We start from the raw sequence: 19,990 nt of genomic DNA, 5'->3' as shown, positions 1-19,990 counted from the left end.
ACTATCTGGAACTTGGTGTTTGTGACAAGGGGAAAATTTCCAGCAATCAAGGAAGCACATCTCTGTCCCCCCAAAGCCCTGCAGTTGCTGACCCCTGGCAAAATTCAGTTTCTCTCTCAGTCCACATCAGCAGGTTCTTATTGGCCACGTGAGAATGCTCCCAATAAGAAGACATTGCACTGTGATGTGGGAAATTTTTCATTATGATTTTAAAACATGTATTAAAACAATGGTTTCTGGACTATATAAAGTGATTGTTCAGGCATGAACTCTGTTTGACCTGTCACCAATATTCTTGAGAGAAACTAATTTCAATTAATAAAATCAGCAGATTTATTGTATTGCCAGTGTTTCTGGAATGAGAGGGGGGAATAATGGAGACAAAAAGTTCATTCTACTTGTACCAGAGCATTGTCTCACATCACAGCCTGACTGCATCTGAAACACCCTAAGCAGTGGAGGCACCAGGAAGAGCAGCTGGGGCAGCCCAGCCTCACACAGCTGATCTCTGGGGGTTTATGTTCTGGCCTGTATCACTGTGGCAGGGAGAGTATAATGCTGTTGACAGTAATAAGTGGCAGCATCCTCAGAATTTAGGCTGCTGATGGTGAGAGTGAAATCTGTCCCAGATCCACCACCACTGAACCGGGGAGGGACGTCTGGTCCTAAACTGGTTGTACCATAGATGAGGAGCCTGGGAGATTTCCCTGGTTTCTGCTGATACCAGGATAACCAATAGTTAATGCTCTGACTGGCCTTGCAGGTGACGGTGACTCTGTCTCCCAGAGATGCAGACATGGATGGAGGCTGGCTCATCTGGATATCACACCTGGCACCTGAGGTAAAAATATAAGTGTACATCATTATCTTGAATCATAAGTTAGATAATTTCTTTGAAGAGGCAGAAAGCATGTAAACCCTCATATCCCTCCTTACCCAGGAGCCAGAGCAGCAGGACGCTGAGGAGCTGCACAGGGGTCCTCATGTCCACTCTGGGTGTGTCAGACACTGACCCTGCAGGGTGACACAGATTATTATTGAGTGTCTAGGCATGAGCTCTGAGGACTTTCAAATGAGAGGCTGCTGGGAAGGCTGGGCTGGCAGAGGGGGGAGGGTGTGTGTGGGGACTGGCCCAGGTGCAGGGAATTCAGGGGTGTGGGTCCCTGTGGGGAATTAGAATTTGCCCAAGAGAACATGCTCCTCCCTGAGCCCCATGAGGGGCTGTACTTCCTCTTTATTTCCTTCCTTCCTTCCTTCCTAGGCTGATGGTCCAGAGGCCTCCTCATTGGTTTAGAATTTGTGGGTCTTTGATATAGGCTGAGGGGTGATATAGGCAAGACCATGTGGGAACAAAGTGGTTCATATGCCTAAGAAACTGGTCAACTAGTTGAGGAGAAATGATGACCAGGTAACTAGGGTAGAGAGGAGATGTTCATCACAGGTAGGTAAGTGCTAAGTGCTATGATCCCAAGGGATGTGATGGGTGTTACTTTGGAAAATGGAGGAGGGTCCAGAGATGAGGAAGAGCCTGTAACGATAATGATAAAGGTGTGGGTGGGAAGGCAGAGAGCAGAGGGCTCCTGGCTCCTCTCTAGTGTGGTTAATCCAGCCTCATTCCTCCTCTTGGATAACCCAGATCAGCTTTGATGCACCATTGGATGCACCATTTAGAAGGGCTCTGGTCATTCACTCTAGACCAAGACTCGTAAGGATTGTTTCCATGACTTTATGAGAGGCCCAAAGTAACTATCCATCCACTGTTGATCCATAATGCTTCCTTGGTGTGCTAGGATTCAAACCCAGGGCCCCAAACATTGGAAACATTTTTCTGTGTCAGTTACATACCTGGATACAGAATGGTTTTGATCTTAAGAATTGCTTGTGTTTTTCCAATATCTGACTGTCTCTGTAATAGCTATAGTGGAGAGATATGAAATGAAACTAGTGCAGCTCAGTAGATGTTTTACATTTGAGTTTAGTATAATATAAGATTATTTTGCAATGTCTTTGATGCAACCATGTCTTATCCTATACACTACTTAACACTGTTGTAAACTATTTCCAGTCTAACCATGTGCTTATAAGAAACAATAAACAACACCCAGACACCCAGACTTCCATCGCTAATCATCTTCTTGTCACCTTGGAGAATGTCAGAGACTGATGTGGATAAATCACTTGCTGCGTAATTATGAACTGCCTAGTGTGAGTTATTTTCAGTACAGATACAGAGTCCCTCTCTACTGGGGACATGGGAAAAAATAAAGTGTAGGCTTGCTTAAGAGCTACAAATTGCACTGAATTACAGAGATGAAGAAAAATCACAATGAAACAAATGAAAACTTAACTCTCCCGATACTTACTGAAGTTAATTGTGCTGCCTTTTCCAACAGGGCTTAGCTGTAAAATTGAATGACTAATCCTTGATGATTATTGAACACTCATTGAATGTTTCTTTGGGAGTAAGACGGGTGGTCTTATCATCTTCTCTGATTTCTATAACTGATGGTTGCTATAATGTATGATCTTATCTTTTATATGTTTTCACAGATGTGTAAAACCAGCAATGTGCCCAGCCATCTGGCCCACCCACCACAGACCGACGTCATGAAGGATGAGTCCCCACATAGGAGCCTCTTTGAGCCCAAGGGGAGCTCCACACAGCTCTGGACTCAGAGTGACATTTGAGTTTTGGAACCCTGGGACTCAACAGGTGCTGGGCAGAACTTAGAGGACATGAGTACTCTCTAGATCCAATCTTGCTGACAGAGTCTATCATGAGACTTGTCTGACAGGAGCAGCACAGGGAGCTCAGGTCAGCCTGGTCCCAGAATAAAATCACCCTCATCCCATTGCAACATTCTCATGGGAACCCCAAAGAGGAAAGGTCACTAACTGCCCCATTGTCCTTCCTGCTACAAACGTTCAGCTCTCAGAGGACTGTGTCTGCTCAAGTGAGAAAATGTCAGAGAAATGAGAAATAGCTAACAGTTGACAAGGGTACAGAGGAAATGTTAATCACAGATAGATAAGTCCTAGGTACTATGATCTCATGAGATATCATGAAGGATATTTTCGAACAGGCAGGAGGGTCCCAGAACAGAGGAGAATCCAGTAAGTATAATAGCGCATGTTGGGGTGCGATCCTACTCTACACTCAGCTTCCCAGGACCACACTGACCAAGAATATCCTGTACAGGAATCCATGGAAATGATCAGAAACAAGGAGACGATGGGGAGGAATGAAACAAACCAGGGTCCCACTCTGAAGGCACCAGGACCCCTGTGTGAGCAGGATGAACTGGGGCCTGTGAGGTCAGGACAGGGAGTGGATGCTGACACACTGGAGTCTCCATCAGGGACTCAGAGAAAAACACCTGGGGCTGCAGGTGGAGGAGTTGAGAGCATTAGGGAAGGAAGTCATGAGATGTGTGAGCTGTACACTTTGTTTCATTGTATTGGAGCCACAAGAGGCAATGGTCAGGGCTTCTTCATGCCTTAAAGAAAACACTCCTAGGAATGTTATGAGATCCCGGGGCTGCAACACGGGTTGACCACATGCGAAACAAGCTCCTTACCTCCTATATTATAACTTTGGCCCCTTATAAAGCACTTTTCAATAAAATTGTAAATGCCATTCGGCTGTAAAGTCTTCTTTAAAAAATTTTGTCACTCAACTGATACCATAGGTAATAGTATTTCCCTTAAAAAATGTGGACAAGAGAGGGAGGATGAAGTAGGGTTTCCCATTAGCTGTCAGTTCAGTACAACTGGTCATTCATGGCACAGACCCACCCGCATACCTGCTGCTCTGTCAGGTCAGACCTGTGCCTCTGACCTGGTCCTAATGTGGGGTATCTGCAGTTCAGCAGGGGCTCTCATGGTCCAGACCCACAGTTGCAACCTCCTTCCCTGACACCCCTAATGCCTTCCTCTCACTGACTCAGAGACTCTGCTGTCTGCTCACCAGCAAAGAACAAGTGTGACCATCTGGCCCAGTCCATGTAGGAAGGTTCATTTCAGGACTTTTCTACATCACTGTGGATGGAAACTTTATAAACTGCATGCAGTAGTAAAATCCAATGTCCTCAGGCAGACAACTTATATTGGACACGTGGCCCCACTGAAAAGAACCTGATCATTTGTGTAAAATCAGCCACTGAGAGCTACTTTCATACATCTATCCTCACACCCACAGGACCCGCTGTCCCTGTTGACCACAGGACACTAACTCAGTTATTGTCCAAGCACTTCTAAGATCCAGGCTCTGTGCCTTGTCAGTTCTGGGTTCTGTCTCCCATCAAGTGGCTGTTTTCTGACACAGGAGCTGAAATGATTTCAGATGCTTGTGCCAGTGATTCTGTTCGAGACTTCTATAAGTGCTTGAAATAGATATTGCAAAACATATTATCAGTTCAGTTAGTAAGAACAAAAATGACTCTTCTAAATAAACTGATTAAGTAGTTGGGAAGTAACGACTAACAGGGGACAGAAATTCAGGCTGGATGTGTGTCATCAGGAGTTAAGGCCTAGTTTCTTTCATCCTCACATGGCATGGATGTAATTTCAGAAAGATTTTTAGGAAGGAGGAGGAAATGACAAGTGAGTATGGGCAAAATGTCAGGGACCTAAGAGCTCTTGAGTCCTGATGTAGACTTCTCAACCTGGTTTTGTGCCTCCTCTAAGAACTATCCAGACCAGATCAAAGACCCATAGATTCTCCACCAGGGTGGACTCTTGGCTATAAGCCAATGGACACACTGACTATGTCCATAGACTGGTGCCTGTGTCCATAGCTGCCATTAGAAACCAAATCTTAGAAGCAAAACCAAGCATTAGTGCCAAACAGCAATATTTTAATTTTTAGATGTCCTAATGAACTGGGGCCTCAGACATTTGAAACTCGGTCCCTGTCATCTGCATTCCTGACACTAGATTATATTTAGCATAATAAAACTGTGCTCTGTGAAGAACTGTGCCTACATATGGACACTGGATATTTGAAATGTATCATGTGAAAATAATAGCTGTTTTTTAAATGTAATTAAAAATATTAGCCTAATCCAATTTAACTCTATCCACAATAATGGGTCACATTAATAGTGTGGTTTTATGCAGTAACATTCAGTCACGTCGCCGGGACAACAGGGTTCAATATTTATTCCTGTTCCCTTCAGCCAAATGTGTGTGATACACATGACAGAGTAGATGCTACACGTGACAGATATCTGGAAACTTCCTGGGTTTTTGCTGCTGTTGGACACGTATGGAGACTCTATTGGGCCCTGAGGGAAGCTGAATGTTGGGCCCATAGTCTGCACTTGAACCCAGACAAGGAGACTGAACTCCACGGTGCCCCTGTGTTGATTGTGTCCCCAAGGTTTTGCCAACGCCATTGATGTACTAGAGCAGGCAGGGCTGTGACACTGCAGGTGCTGAGCCAAGGTCTCATCTCAGTGCCCGAGCCACAGGCACCTACCCTTAAGCCCCCACATTTCCGTTCTCAGCTGGAGCCAGAGTCCAGGGTTTGGAGGGACTCACAGCCTTTGTTCAGAGAACAGCAACTCAATGGCCCAGGGGCTTCCTGCCCACAGCAGGGACCAGTTTGGCAAGGCTCTCCATGGTAGATGTGGGTTCATAGGAATGGAAAAACAAAACATGGCAGGAAGTTCGGGACTCTAGTCTTGTGAAAGGATGTAACAATTTTATTCTTGGATGTCACCTTATATTGAATCTTTCCAATGAGGTAATTAAATTAAGAATTAATTGTCAGAAATTATGGATTTTATCTTATTAGAGTTGAAAATTATTCAGTAATATGGAATTTCCTTAGAGAACAATGATTTATTCCCCCACTTACATTCACTGAGAATTTTTAGAGCCTGGGACTTTAGGGAAGCTCAGTCATTGTGACTTTGGATATTTTCCCTTCAGAACAAGAAACAAAGACTTTGGGCTTAGTACACAATATTGAAATTTTATTCTTTCATATGATCTCTTACTTGCCTTTATTTCCTCCAGACCTTCATTGTATGACATGGAGTACAAACTACATTTCACATTAAAGGGTATGAAACATTGTTTCTGTCATTAAAGTTGGCTTTTCTTTCAGTGGTAGTTTAGTCTCAAATGTCCCCAATCAAGGCAGCACATCTCTGTCCTTCCCAAAGTCCTGCAAGTGCCGACCCCTGGCAAGATTCAGTTTCTCCCTCAGTCCTCATCAGAAGATTCTTATTGGTCATATGAGAATGCTCCCAGTAAGAAGCCATCGCTCTTCAATGTGGGAAACTTTTCATTATGATTTTAAAATGTCTATTAAAACAATAATTTCTGGACCATCTAAAGTGATTGTTCTTGCATGAACTCTGATCTGTCGCCAATATTCTTGAAGGAAAATAATTTCATTAAGTAAAATCAGCAGATATACTGTCATGCCAGTGATTCTGGCACGAGAAGGGGGGAAAATGGAGGGAAAAATGTTTGTTCTACTTGTACCAGAGCATTCTCTCACATCACAGCCTGGCTACATCTCACACAATCTTAGCCATGGAGGCACCAGGAGGAGCAGCTGGGGCAGCCCAGCGTCACACAGGTGATCTCTGGGGGGTTTATGTTTTGGCATGTATCACTAAGGGAGGGAGGGTATAATGCTGTTGACAGTAATAAGTGGCAGCATCCTCATACTTCAGGCTGCTAATTGTGAGAGTGAAATCTGTCCCAGATTCACTGCCACTGAACTGGGGAGGGACGTCTGGTCCTAAGCTGGTTGCACCATAGATGAAGAGCGTGAAGCTTTCCCTGGTTTCTGCTGATCCCAAGCTAAATTACTGCCAATGCTCTGACTGGCCTTGCAGGTGATGGTGACTTTCTCTTCCAGAGATGCAGGAACGGATGGAGGCTGGGTCATCTGGATATCACACCTGGCACCTGAGATAAAAAATATAAATATAAGTGCACATCATTATCATTAATCTTCACTTAATCACTTAACTTCCCATTAGTCGTCGATTGATTCGAGCGGGCGCCAGTAACGTCTCCAATTGTTCCTTTCGCGTGCTAGTGTAGCCCAATGGCATCTGTTCGCTCTGGGAACATGAAGAGCCTCAAACCGATCGTTCATGACCTTGATGAAGAAGTCTGACCATCTGGTAGGTGGGCAGCCACGCGGTCTTTTGACATCCTGTGGAATCCAGTCGGTAACAGCTCTAGTCCAGCGGTCGTCTTTAAATCTCATTATGTGACCAGCCAATCTGATTTTTGACACCTTGGCAAATGAGACAGCGTCCCTGATTCTTGATTGTCGACGGATGTCGGAACTCTGGATTCTTTCTCTCATTTGAGTGAAACGTGACATTCCAAGCATAGCTCTTTCAATTCCTCTTTGGGAGACCCGAATATACTTGTGTAGGGCCCAGGTCTCTGAGGCATATGTTAATGCAGGAAGAACAGTGGAATCAAAGAGATGTGCCCGGAGCTGGAGGTTCTTCGTCCTCTTAGCTATTTCTTCGACGCTTTTGAAGGCATTCCAAGCCACTCTATTCCTCCTGCGCAGCTCGGGTGCCAGGTCATTTGTCATGTTGACTTCTCGACCTAGGTACACATAGCTGTTGCATTCAGAGATGGTCGTTCCGTTGAGAGCGAATGGGGCATCAGGAACGAGGCTGTTTCTCATAAACATTGTCTTCATAAGATTCAGCTGTAGTCCCACCTTTCCACACTCACAGTCAAAGTCGGCTAGCATTTGTGCCGCTTGGCTGATGTTTGGTGTTATTAAACAATGTCATCAGCAAAACGAAGGTGGTGTAGTTGCCGACCATCTATCTTCACTCCCATTCCTTCCCATTCCAGTCGTCGCATGATGTTCTCGAGGGTGGCACTGAAGAGTTTCATTCCAGTCGTCGCATGATGTTCTCGAGGGTGGCACTGAAGAGTTTCGGTGAAATGGTATCACCCTGCCGAACCCCTCTCTTGACAACAATGATTACTTCTTTGTAGAATGGTGAGATCCTGGTAGTGAATCCGCAATACAGCTCACGGAGGATCTTGATGTATTGGGCTTGAATGCCCTGATTGGCTAGGGCTTCAATGACCGCTTCCGTCTCAACAGAATCAAAGGCCTTCTTTAAATCAATGAACGTTAAACAGAGCAGCATCTTGAACTCCCGAGAAACCTCAATGAGCTTGGTTATCATGTGGATATGGTCAATGGTGCTGAATCCTTTGCGGAACCCAGCTTGCTCACATGGTTGTCCTTCATCTAGTGTTGTGCCAATCCTATTTAGGAGGGCAAGTCTGGTGCCAGCAGCCGCGGTAATTCCAGCTCCAATAACGTATTTTTAATCTTAAATTAGATAATTTCCCTAGAGAGAGAGGCAGCCATATTCATGTAAACCCTCTTTTCTCTCCTTACCTGGGAGCCAGAGCAGCAGGAAGCTGAGGAGCTGCACAGGGGCCCTCATGTCCACTCTGGGTGTGGCAGACACTGACCTTGCAGGGTGACACAGACTATTATTGAGTGTCCAGGCATGAGCTCTAAAGACTTGCAAATGAGAGGGGGCTGGGCAGGCTGGGCAGGCAGAGGGGGGAGGGTGAGTGTGGTGACTAGCTCTGCTGCAGGGAAGTCAGGGGTGTGGGTCCCTGTGGGGAAACAGAAATTTGACAACAGAGAACATGCTCCTGCTCAGGTCCCAGGAGGGTCCCAGTGTGAGCACAGAAGAGTGGGTCCCTGAGAGTTAGGACAGGGTTTCTTGCTCTTTCTGCCCCAGAAAGAGCTCTTTGTGCTCTGTCAGACCATACACGGTCAGACACAATGACCCTCTCAAGGAATTGTACAGACTCCTTTATTTCACAGTTGTGGATATACTTAAAACAACGAGACTTTCTTTTTATCTGGAATACCAATATATTTTACTGTATTTTGGAAAAACTGAGCAATAGCACAGCGGTAGGGCATTTGCTTGCCTGCTGCCAGCCCAGCCGAGCCTGGTTCGATATCTCCGCCCCTCTCAGAGAGCCTGGCAAGCTACCAAGACTATCTCACCCACATGGCAAAGTCTGGCAAGCTATTTGCGACATATTCAATATGACAAACACAGTAACAACAATTCTCAAAATGGAGAGGTTACTGGGCCTGCTGGAGCAAATTGATGAACAATGGGAGGAGAGTGACAGACAGTGTAAAATTTTATGTTTTTAATTTTCTTTTTATGTGTGTACGTTGAGACCCTCAGTGCTCAGAGAACCTGATGGTCACTTTGAAAATTAGGCAGCCTTCCGGGATGAGCAGTTCAGGCTGGGGCCTATAGATGCAAGGACATTGTGGTGCTGCAGTGGCAGGAACTGACAGGATTTTACCTCCAGGTGCTCTGGGACATGTAGGTCCTGGGCTCATATATGGATCCCAGCACATGCATTGCTGAGTGTTAGTCTCCCCCCAATTGCTGGTAATATTTTGTCTGAGAAATTGTTTTTATTAGCAGACATGAAAGCCATGAGTGAAAATGTTTGTACAAAATTTGGGGTTCTTGATTCAAAAATTTTTGCTAAGCAAGAGAATATCTGATAGACCAATCCATTCTCCTGCTCATCCCTCCAAACTTCTTCACCTCAGATACTAACCCACTACTTCCTCTTCAGCCCTCCTCATCTTCAAAAACTTGTTTCTTTTCCATCTCTACTTCATGACACAGTACAGACAATTCCTTACTTTCCTCCTATCTTCCCTTCCTCTATCACTGAGCTGGCCAGTTGAGAAGGTGTTCAGATGGGGTGGCTGAGACAAACCAATTTGACTGACTCCCCATTGAACATCGTCTGTCTCATCCCAAATCTCTTACTGCCCCTACAACAAAGCAGCTGTCAGAGACCAAATGAAAGACTCAGTGTCTTGAGAAGACTGAGATGATAACACTGCAGGAGAGCGAATGAGAACATCCTCACAATTTATGGGATTCACAGACAGTAGACGAACACCTTTATGGGATTCAGGGTGCCACAAGGGGTGGGCAGTCAGAATAGATTGAAGATAGAACCACACAAGGAGAAGTGTCAGTTGGGGCTGCAGAGAGCTGTGCTGCATGAGTCAGCATCCAGGTTCTGATGGGTGCCATCCCACCACCCCATCAACATCACTGTTCTTTCATTTTGGAGGCTGTCCCTGGAACTGCAAACCCAGTTAGCCCTGCACAGTCCTGTGGTTTCCCACCACTGAATTCAGCACCCAGCAGACCAAATCAGACCCCCATGAACCACTATCCCAGCAGGACATACACATGCAGAAATACTGAGGAGGTCTGAAATGTTTCCCAGGGAGCTGCAGGTCCCAGGGGTGCCCTGCAGTGATCCTGGAATCTAGAGGAGACGGTTTCCTCTCCAGTGATCATTCTGTGATTGGGGCCTCCCCAAGTTCTTCTGTTAGACAGGAGCAGGTTCTGGAACACCCCTTATGTAGGACCCAGCACAGGACCCTCCAGGGCCATTGTCTCACACCTGACTGAGCAAGAGAGATATTACCACCCTTCTGCCTTCTGCTCCCAGTGGGTGTCATCTGCCTTCATGAGGGAGCTTCAAACCAATCCCTACGTACTGCTCCCTGCACCACATTTACCAAAATCTGGGGTAAATAATGGACTGGATGTAAGAGAAACTTGGGCCCCAACTCTGTAGACACCAAAGCAGACTGAAAGAACTGATTTGCATGTATTAATGTAGGGGTTGTCCTGTTTGCATGTACATGACGATGTCACTGAGGATGCTGTGTGGCCCTTGGCAGCCTCTCTGACTGTTTTCCATCCCGCAATAGTGTGATGCAGGAAAACCTGGGGTTTAGTTCAGAACAAATTCAGAGAACACACACACACACACACACACATACACACACACACTTCAGGCTTCATCAGGGAGGGAGAGGAGTGTGGCAGGGCTCTGTGTAGACGAGAGGGGAAGTAAATGGGAGGAGAGTGTAAAATTTCAGAGCTGGTCCCTGGGTATGTGCTATCAGAGACCCCAAGACCACAGATGACCCAAAATAGGAGCAGTTGGGGTAGCGGTATTGCCCAAATTGGTTATCTGTCACAAGGAGCACTCTCCTGTTGACGGTGAGAGAGCCTTGTGACTGCACTCACTGTACCATTCTTGGCAGGGCACTAGGACAGACCTAGGCAAATTATAGCCAGTATAAATTTATGATTTTTTTTACGATTATTTGATTTATGTGTCAAGGTGTGATGCAGTAGAAGCTCATCAATTCTGCGAGTGTGTTTTTTTTTTTCCTCTAGGCAATTTTGGCCAGCCGAGCCAACCAGTTTGGTGTAAGTCTTGATGATTTGCAGTTTTTCGCGGTTTATTGTGCTAGTGACCACCAGGGTACACCTCCATGTCTGTGCCTACCAAGGTCAGTCAGGTAATTCTCAGAAGTTTCCAGGAATGCCCAACAGACACTCGGGGAAACTGTGGTGCCAGGGATCACCTTGGGTTGATTGAGGCATATACCGCAAGACCTGTACTTTCTCTCCTCACTGGCTGGGGCTCCTCTCAGGATGAGATGCTCCTCACATTCTATGTGGTCCTGAAGGTGACAGGGACTCGCTCCTGGGAACCAGTGAGGGAGGTTGGAAGGGGGCCACACAGTATCCACACAGATATCTTAGTGGACAAGCAAACAGGATTATCCCTCCATTAATACCTGGAAATTAGTTCACTCAGTCTGATGCATTTTCTAATCAGAGAAGAAAAACAGCCAATAACATCATCTCCAAGGTTATGTAGGAGTTTTAGCCAAAAAGACAAGGATGAATCTGAGGCTCTTTACCTCAGTATTCAGAACATCATGGGATGAGGATGAAGAGACTAACGAAGCCGCCCAAGCTCCCCACACCCTTCTCACCCCCCCTTACACACACTTCCACAATGTGCCTCTGAGGCAGACGCCGCTCAGAGGACACAGGGGTGTAAAGTCTCAGCTCAGACTCTCCTACAGGAACACGCAGGCTTGGGGCTCACACCCCACACACAGGATTCTCACACTCTGGGAGGTTGGGGAGTGAATTTGGAGCGTCAATTTCCTCAGGTCAGGGCTGGAGCGATAGCACAGCGGGTAGGGCATTCGCCTTACAAGCGGCCAACATGGCCGACCCAAGTTCGATTCCTCCGCCCCTCTCGGAGAGCCCAGCAAGCTACCGAAAGTATTCGATATGCCAGACACAGTAACAACAAAGTCTCCAATGGAGACGTTACTGGGCCCTCTCGAGCAAATCGACGATCAACGGGAGGGCCTTTACCTTTACCTTTACCTTTACCTTTACATCCAGTGAGACCCTCCTCCTGACAAAAGGAGTCCCTCTCTCCTCTTGTCCAGCAGATCTCTCATGGGTGGGTGTCTGATGGGACAGAGAGGGGTTCCCTGATGCCCCTATATTTCCATCTAATCACCGTCATGTGAGCTTAAGTGATTCGACAGAACTATCTCCAACTATGAATAGTAAATATGGGATAAAATCAGTTCATACTACAAGGGCATGACAGGACTTCTGTAATGTATTATTTTATATATTTGTTTAGTTATGTATTTAATCACAGTGAGATACACAGTTACAAAGTTGTTCATGACTGGGCTTCAGTCATACAATATTCCAAAAGCCATTCTTTGCTGTACATTTTTCACATTCAAAGACAAAAAGATTCTACCCCACACCAGAAAAGGGTGAAATTCTCGCTCCAGCTCAGACTCTAAAGACTTCATACTTTCCCACTATACCACAGAGCCCCTGTCCCTGCTGACAATAGGCCTGTGACTCTCTCTTCAGTGTTTCTCAGATCCAGGGACTGTCCTGTGACTTATGGGGTTAGTCTGCCATATACTGTGCTCTGTGTGCTACAGCAACTTTATAGGTTCCAGGTGCTGATGATCTCTGTCCTCCTGGGGAATCCAGAGACTTTCTCCAAGTTTTTGGAATAGACCGTAAAGCCCACCACCAAGCAAGACTACATGGAAATGGTACTTTCTGAATCCAACTGGATTGGAACCTTCAATCTCAATGCACCAGGGGTCAGTCACAAGGAATGAGACAAACAGACACAAATGAGACAAACACACATACAAGGACTGTCCAAGATTTAGGGTGGTGGGGCAGGCCCAGTGAACTCACAGGAAGCCGTTTTTTCAATGTAATGTCGCTCCCTCCAAAAGGGGTCCCAAAAGCAAGTCAGTGTTTAAATTGGCAGGGAAATTAGGACAGTTGGTGACCACATCCACATTCAGAGTGTGCATGAGGAGCAGAGGCTGGCGTGTTTCACAGAGACAATCAACAGCCACCTACAGTACGAAGTCTGGGCACTTTCTTTTTATTTTTTTCCTGAGTTTCTCTCTACCCCTTAACGATCCTTAACTGTTTCATTCTAGCATTTTTTGAGTGCTGCCATTGGGTGCATTATTGTGTGCCTGATTATATAGTGTCAGATCTAACATGTTTTTCCCAGACAACTATCCAGACTTTGAGATTTGTGATCAGGGCACAATTTCACACAAGAGTGTGTGGGGAAAATAAAGTGTTTCATATTACTAATAAACGGTCTACTGGATGAGGAGAAATGGCATGTGACTAGACTTTTGAAAAGATGTCAGACAAAATGGGAAAGTACTACACACTGTAAATCCTCTGATACGCCACAGATGTTATTTTTGAAAAGGCAGGAGGGTTCCAGAGATGAGAAGGAGCCTGTAAGGATCATGGCACACGTGGGGGTGGGAGAGCAGAAAGCAGAGGACCCCTGGCTCCTCTCTAGAAGGCTAATGAAGCCTCATTCCTCCTTACAGGATAACCCAGACCAGCTCGAGAACCACAGTGGCTGCACCACTGAGGAGGCTTTGGAACCATGAGCTCTAGACCAAGCCCTGTGAGGATTGTTTCTATGACTCTATGAGACACCTATGGGGACAAATCATCCAATGATGACCCATAGTGTATTCTTGGTGTGTCAACATTCAACCGCAGAGTCTCAAACATGGTCTTCTACATCACTGTTCCTGAGTGATTTTGATCATGAGGTTGTGATCATGCTTTTCCAATGTGTGACTGACTCTACAAATGATTATAGTGGAGAGACTCGAAATGCAGCTAGTGCAACTCTGTAGTTTTACATTTGATTTTAGTATTATTTAAGACTATGAATCCATGCTTTACCTCGGCCATTTCTTATAGTATACACGATACAGCCCTGTTGTAGACTATTTCCCAGATAACCATGTGTTTTTAGGAGTCAATAAGCAACATCAGGACAAGCAAGCTGCCATCTGTTAATCACAGGGTCTGCCCCACGCTCATGTCACCCATCTGGTGCATGGAGGATTTATCCCTCAGCCTTTATTTAACTACAGCCTTTCCTAATAAATTTTCTGATATAACTAAGAGTCTATTGCCGTGTGGGTGGCTCTGTCTTGACCATGCTATATGTGTGAGCCTTTGAGCACCCGCTTCCCTGGACCTCATTCCTGAGGTCCCTCTAGATACAATATAACTACAAGAGACCAAATGGTAAAATCACAATATGGGAGTTGTAAACTGTCCTGATAAATGTTTCTTCCAGTTGATGCTAAGCGAAATGAGTCAGAAAGAGAGGGATAGACATAGAAAGATTGCATTCATCTGGGGGATATAAAGTAACAAAATATGAGATTAATACCCAACAATAGCTAAGATCTGCACCAGGAGGATTACTCCGTAGCTTAGAGGCCAGCCGGGTATTCTAGGGGAAAGGGAAGTTCAGATAGAGAAGGGAGCACCAAATAAAGGGTGTTTGGAGGATCCTCCCAGGAGGGGAGATGCATGTTGGGAGTAGACTATGGACTGAACATGTTTGCTACTCAATGCCTCTTTTGCAGACCACAACACCCAAAAGGAGAGAGAGAACAAAAGGGAATGCCCTGCCACAGAGGCAGGGTGGGATGGGGGTGATGGGGGTGGGAGGGATATTATCCATGGTATTGGAAAATGGGCACTGGTGGAGGGATGAGTATTTGATCATTGTATAATCGAAACCCAAGCACAAATATTTGTAAATCTACAACTGTACCTCTTGGTGTTTCACTAATAAAAAAAAAAGCTTCTTCCAGTACATGGACAAAGTCCCTCTCTCTGGAGGGTAGGCTTTATTGGGATCTGCAATGTTTTCACTGCATTACAGAAACGAAGGAAAAACACAATGAACCAAATGTAAACATTGTCCCATGCGCTTGTCTTTGCAGTAAGATTGCTGCCTGTGCCGAGAGGGCCAGGAGAGTTGCCTTTGCTGTTGGGGATGAAAGACTTTGTTTCTGGACATTTACCGAACATTAATTGGATGTCTCTCTGGAAGTAAGAAGGAGGTTAGTTATATATGATTTCTATATAACTAGACATGAAAATCACTTAATCACTTAACTTCCCGTTAGTCGTTGATTGGCTCGAGCGGGCGCCAATAATGTCTCCATTTGTCCCTGTCGCGTGCTAATGTAGCCCAATGGCATCTGTTCGCTATGGGAACATGAAGAGCCTCAAACCTATCGTTCATGACCTTGATGAAGAAGTCTGACCTCCTGGTAGGTGGGCGGCCACGTGGTCTTTTGACATCCTGTGGAATCCAGTCGGTAACAGCTCTAGCCCAGCGGTCTCTTTAAATCTCATTACGTGACCAGCCAATCTGATTTTTGACACGTTGGCAAATGAGACAGCGTCCCTGATTCTTGATCATCGACGGATGTCGGAACTTCGGATTCTTTCTCTCATTTGAGTGAAATGTGATATGTCCTTAATATGTGTGGGTTTATATCTTACATGTTTGTGTGAATGTGATAGGCCTTGTCCCTCCGGCCCATCAGCGTCATGAAGGGCAGGTCCCCACACAGGGACCTCTGTGAGTCAGTGGGGAGCTGGACAACTCTAGGCTCAGGGTGACATGGAACGCTGGAACTCAGCAGCTATTGGGTAGGATCAAGAGGACATGGGTCTCTCTAGAGCTGTGTTTGGGGACAGTGTCCTCCAGGTGAATTTTCAGGAGCACCACAGGGAGCTCAGGGCTACCTTGGGGACAAAACCACTCTTAGTCTATGGCCAGCTTCCCATGGGACACCAGTGGAAGGTTCCCTGCCTGCCCCATTGTCTTTCCTGCTACAAGAATTTGACTTTGGAGGATGGCTCCTGCCCCAATGAGCAAGTGTCAGAGAAATTCCTACTCTACATTCTGCTTCCCCTGACTGCACTGACCAAGAGGGTCTTGCACAGGAATCCAAGGAAAGGAGTGAGAACTAGGGGTGACCATGGGCAGGAATGAGAAAAACTGGGGCCCATCACTAAAGGCACCAGGGCCCATGTGTGAGCAGGATGAACTGGACCTTGTGAGATCAGGACAGAGAGTCTGAGCTGACACGCTGGAGTCTCCATCAGGGACCCAGTCGGGAAGCCCTAGGGGTGCACGTGGAGGAGGTGAGAGGGTCTCAGAGGGGTGGCCTGGGATGGGGGAGGAGTGAAGCTACTTTTGTTGGTTTGTTAGTGTTTTAGTTTGTTCGTTTTTTCATTTGTTAGTTTGAGGCCACACCTGGCAGTGCTCAGGACTTATTCCAGGCTTATAGATCAATCCTGGAAGGAAAAATATAATTGTGTTGACCACTTCAAGGCAAGCACCTTAATTGTTGAACTCTCTTTGATCCATATGAAGCACTTTTCTATAAAAATGTACATTTCACAGTAAATTCCATTTTGCCTTAAAATCTTGAAAAAGTTGTGTGAATAATCTGATACTTAGGTAGCAATATATCCCTAACACAGTGGGTAGGGGGTTTACCTTGCACACAGCCAATTCGAGGTCAATACCTCCGCCCCTGTCGGAGGGCCGTGAAAGCTACTGAGAGTATCCTGCATGCACAGCAGAGCCTGACAAGCAACCCATGATGTATTTGATATGCCAACAACAGTAACAACAAGTCTCACAATTTTTTGTGAGACGTTACTGGTGCCTGCTCGAGCAAATCGATGAACAACGGGAGGAAAATGCAGTGGAGCAGTGCTACAAATGTGGGCAAAACTCACAAGGTAAAATGAGGTTGCCCATCAGCTGTCAGTTCACTACAACTGGTCATTCACAGCACACAGCCCCCTGCCTAACTGCAGCTCTGCCAGGCCAGGCCTGTGCCTCTGACCAGGTCCTAATGTGGGGTGTCTGCAGTACAGCAGGGGATGCCAGGATCCAGACCCACAGCTGCAGCCTCCTCCCCTGAGACCCCCAGTGCCTTCCTGTCACTGATTTAGAGACTCTGCTTCTGCTCACCAGCAAAGAACACGTGTGGCCATCTGGGGCAGGCCAGGCAGGGAGGTTTATGTTCGGGGCTGTATCACTGTGGGAGGATTCTTTAAATCTTGATAGCAGTAGTAAATGCCAACATCCTCAGGCTGCACGCTGCTAATCTGAAGAGTGAAGTCTGTCCCTGACCCACTGGCACTGAACCTGTCTGGGACCCCAGGGTCTCTATTAGAAACATAATAAAACAGGCGCTTTGGAGGTTGGCCTGGCTTCTGATGGAACCAGTACAGATAGGTTTTTCCATTACTATGTAGGAGGCTCTCGCTAGACCTGCAGGAGATGGAGGTTGGAAGTCCCTTGACGATGGACAGGGAGAGTGGACTCTGAGTCATCACAATATCACTTCTGGACCCTGGAAAATTGATTTTTGAAAGTGTCAGGTTATAATCAAACAACACAGGTCAATTTTATTGCTTCCATTCTGTAATTTATTTTGGTAAAATATTGTTTACTGGGAAAATCTTTAATTGAATGATTTGTACTCATACACCAGAAGGATGTCATTACAGTGAAGAGACCTTAGGGATGGACAAACAGGCCTCTACACCTTCCTTGGGCCATCTCCAGTTTCCTGATGTTTCTTTCTCACACAGTCTGACACACACACACACACACACACACAGATCACACAAGGCAACAAGTGGGCCCCCCCAACACCCCCTCCTGAACCCATTTTTTCTCTTCTCCCTGTTCCCCTTACCTGGGATGCATAGTATCAGCAGAACCAGAAACTGAGCAGGGAACCTCATTTTGAGAGTTGACCTGAGAAGAACTTATACATGAAAGCAAGATAGAGATGACTTTTATGTGATAATGTTCAATATAGATCCTCCCCTGGGGACAGTATGCAAATACAAGGGTGGGTGCTTTGGCGTCAAAAGACCTCAAGGAAGGAGTCACTTCTCTTGAGCAAAGTGACACATGTGTCTTCTAATCTATGAAAAACAGTGGAAACATTAACTTAGACTTGATGATAGTGGTTAAGATGGAACATTCCTCAGTCTAACTTTGGGTGACACAGATGTGTGTCAATGTTTCTTTTGTTCTCTTTTATGGTTTGTTTGCTTGCTTGGGGGCCACACTAGCAGTGCTCAGGGGTTACTCTTGGCTCCTCACTTAGGAAGTACTCCTACCAGTATATGGGGGACCATATGGGATGCTGCATGCAAGGTAATCACCTCAAACTCTGCACTATAACTCAGACCGCCTCACTGCGTCTCTCACAATTAGTATATTTCTGATTTATCAGGTGCTCTAGCTATGGAAATATGTATCTAGGTCAATCTCAGATAAATCTGACAGAAAAATCTGTCTCCCATATCTCCCATGTGAGAATCTCCTGATTCTCATGTGCATAGTCTCAAATTCTTCTTCTTCTTCTTCTTCTTCTTCTTCTTCTTCTTCTTCTTCTTCTTCTTCTTCTTCTTCTTCTTCTTCTTCTTCTTCTTCTTCTTCATCTTCTTCTTCTTCTGCTTCTTTTTTGTTTGCTTTGTTTTGGGTCACACTTGGTGATGCTCAGGGCTGACTCTTGGCTTTGCACTCAGGAATCACTACTGGTGGTTCTTGGGAAACCCTAAGGGGTGCCAGGACTTGAACCCCGGTTGGCTATGTGCAAGGAAAATGTCCTGCCCACTGTGATATGGCTCCGCCCCCAAGTCTCAACATTTAGAATGGACATGGAAGAGAAAAATTTCTCTGTTTCTGTTGTAATCAGGTTAATAGTTTCACATTGTAATAATCACGAATTTGGAATTGCCTTTCCCTGGGGACTAATGAATTGAATTCATGGTGACACACATGCTCAAGGAGTTTGACACAGAAAAAAAAATCCTCTTTTAAATGAGGTTGCATCTATAGTCTCAAACTACATCCCAAAGTCTCAATTAAGATCATGCAAGTTGAAATACATTTTACTACATTTAAAGAAAGAGAATGATTATACATGCATCAATAAGGCTTAAATTCATTTAAAACCATATATCACACTGGAACAAAATGTCTCTTTAGAGGTAAGTGCAGGGGCTGCTTTTTCCATAGCAGACCCTGGCTTGTGAAACCCACACTCTGTTAGGTTTTCAACCCAGAGTCTGTCTCTTAGGAGGTTCATAACCAGCACAGATTATTGAACTTAAAATTTTAGGGTCTACATCTTACAATGGTGTCGGCGGGGTGACGAAACATTGTGGCTTTGGCCACAGCATCACTGCCTCCCCTGGCTGGGCCCAGTCACAGCGCCTTCGAGCTTGGGGTAGTGACAGTAGCCATGCAATAACTTGTCCACTGTGGGACACTGTGCCAAGTGACTTGGGTCTTGGCACAGGTGATTGACCTGGCACAGACTCTATGCGATGGTGTCTCATTCTGTCAGCTATTCAACAACCTCCAGGCGCACTCCATCCACCTCAAGAAGATCAACTCCAGGCTGCAGATGCCCCAGGCGCTGCCTGGAGACGCAGGCAGGTGCATATTGTCAATGTACAAATTGTTACAGCAGTCTGGTCACCAGGAGCTTACATTCTGTAGACTGGGAACACCTGCAGGGACACTTAGAGATTGCCCCCAAAGGCTCCATCTTCCCCCTGCAGAGTATGGCAAGCTATTATAATAATATTATAATAGCAAAAACTTTCCTTCCTCATCTTGAAACACTTGTTTCTTT

At 45.7% G+C, this 19,990-nt stretch overlaps 1 pseudogene and 2 gene segments (V, D, J or C); all 3 read right to left on the bottom strand.

Moving 5' to 3' along the window:
• Nucleotides 1–516: 516 nt before the first annotated feature.
• Nucleotides 517–985, bottom strand: LOC130032705 (immunoglobulin kappa variable 1-39-like). The segment is given in 2 exon segments: nucleotides 517–836; nucleotides 937–985. Coding segments are annotated over 2 exon segments (369 nt in total).
• Nucleotides 986–6,608: 5,623 nt separating this feature from the next.
• On the bottom strand, nucleotides 6,609–8,459 carry LOC130037522 (immunoglobulin kappa variable 1-39-like; annotated as a pseudogene).
• Nucleotides 8,460–17,345: 8,886 nt separating this feature from the next.
• Nucleotides 17,346–18,080, bottom strand: LOC130037515 (immunoglobulin kappa variable 2D-29-like). The segment is given in 2 exon segments: nucleotides 17,346–17,683; nucleotides 18,032–18,080. Coding segments are annotated over 2 exon segments (387 nt in total).
• Between the last annotated feature and the right edge of the window lie 1,910 nt (nucleotides 18,081–19,990).

Source organism: Sorex fumeus, unplaced genomic scaffold (genome assembly GCF_029834395.1).
Source record: "Sorex fumeus unplaced genomic scaffold, SorFum_2.1 ptg000006l, whole genome shotgun sequence".
Lineage (NCBI taxonomy): Eukaryota > Metazoa > Chordata > Mammalia > Eulipotyphla > Soricidae > Sorex > Sorex fumeus.
This window is presented reverse-complemented; position numbering and strand designations above follow the sequence as displayed.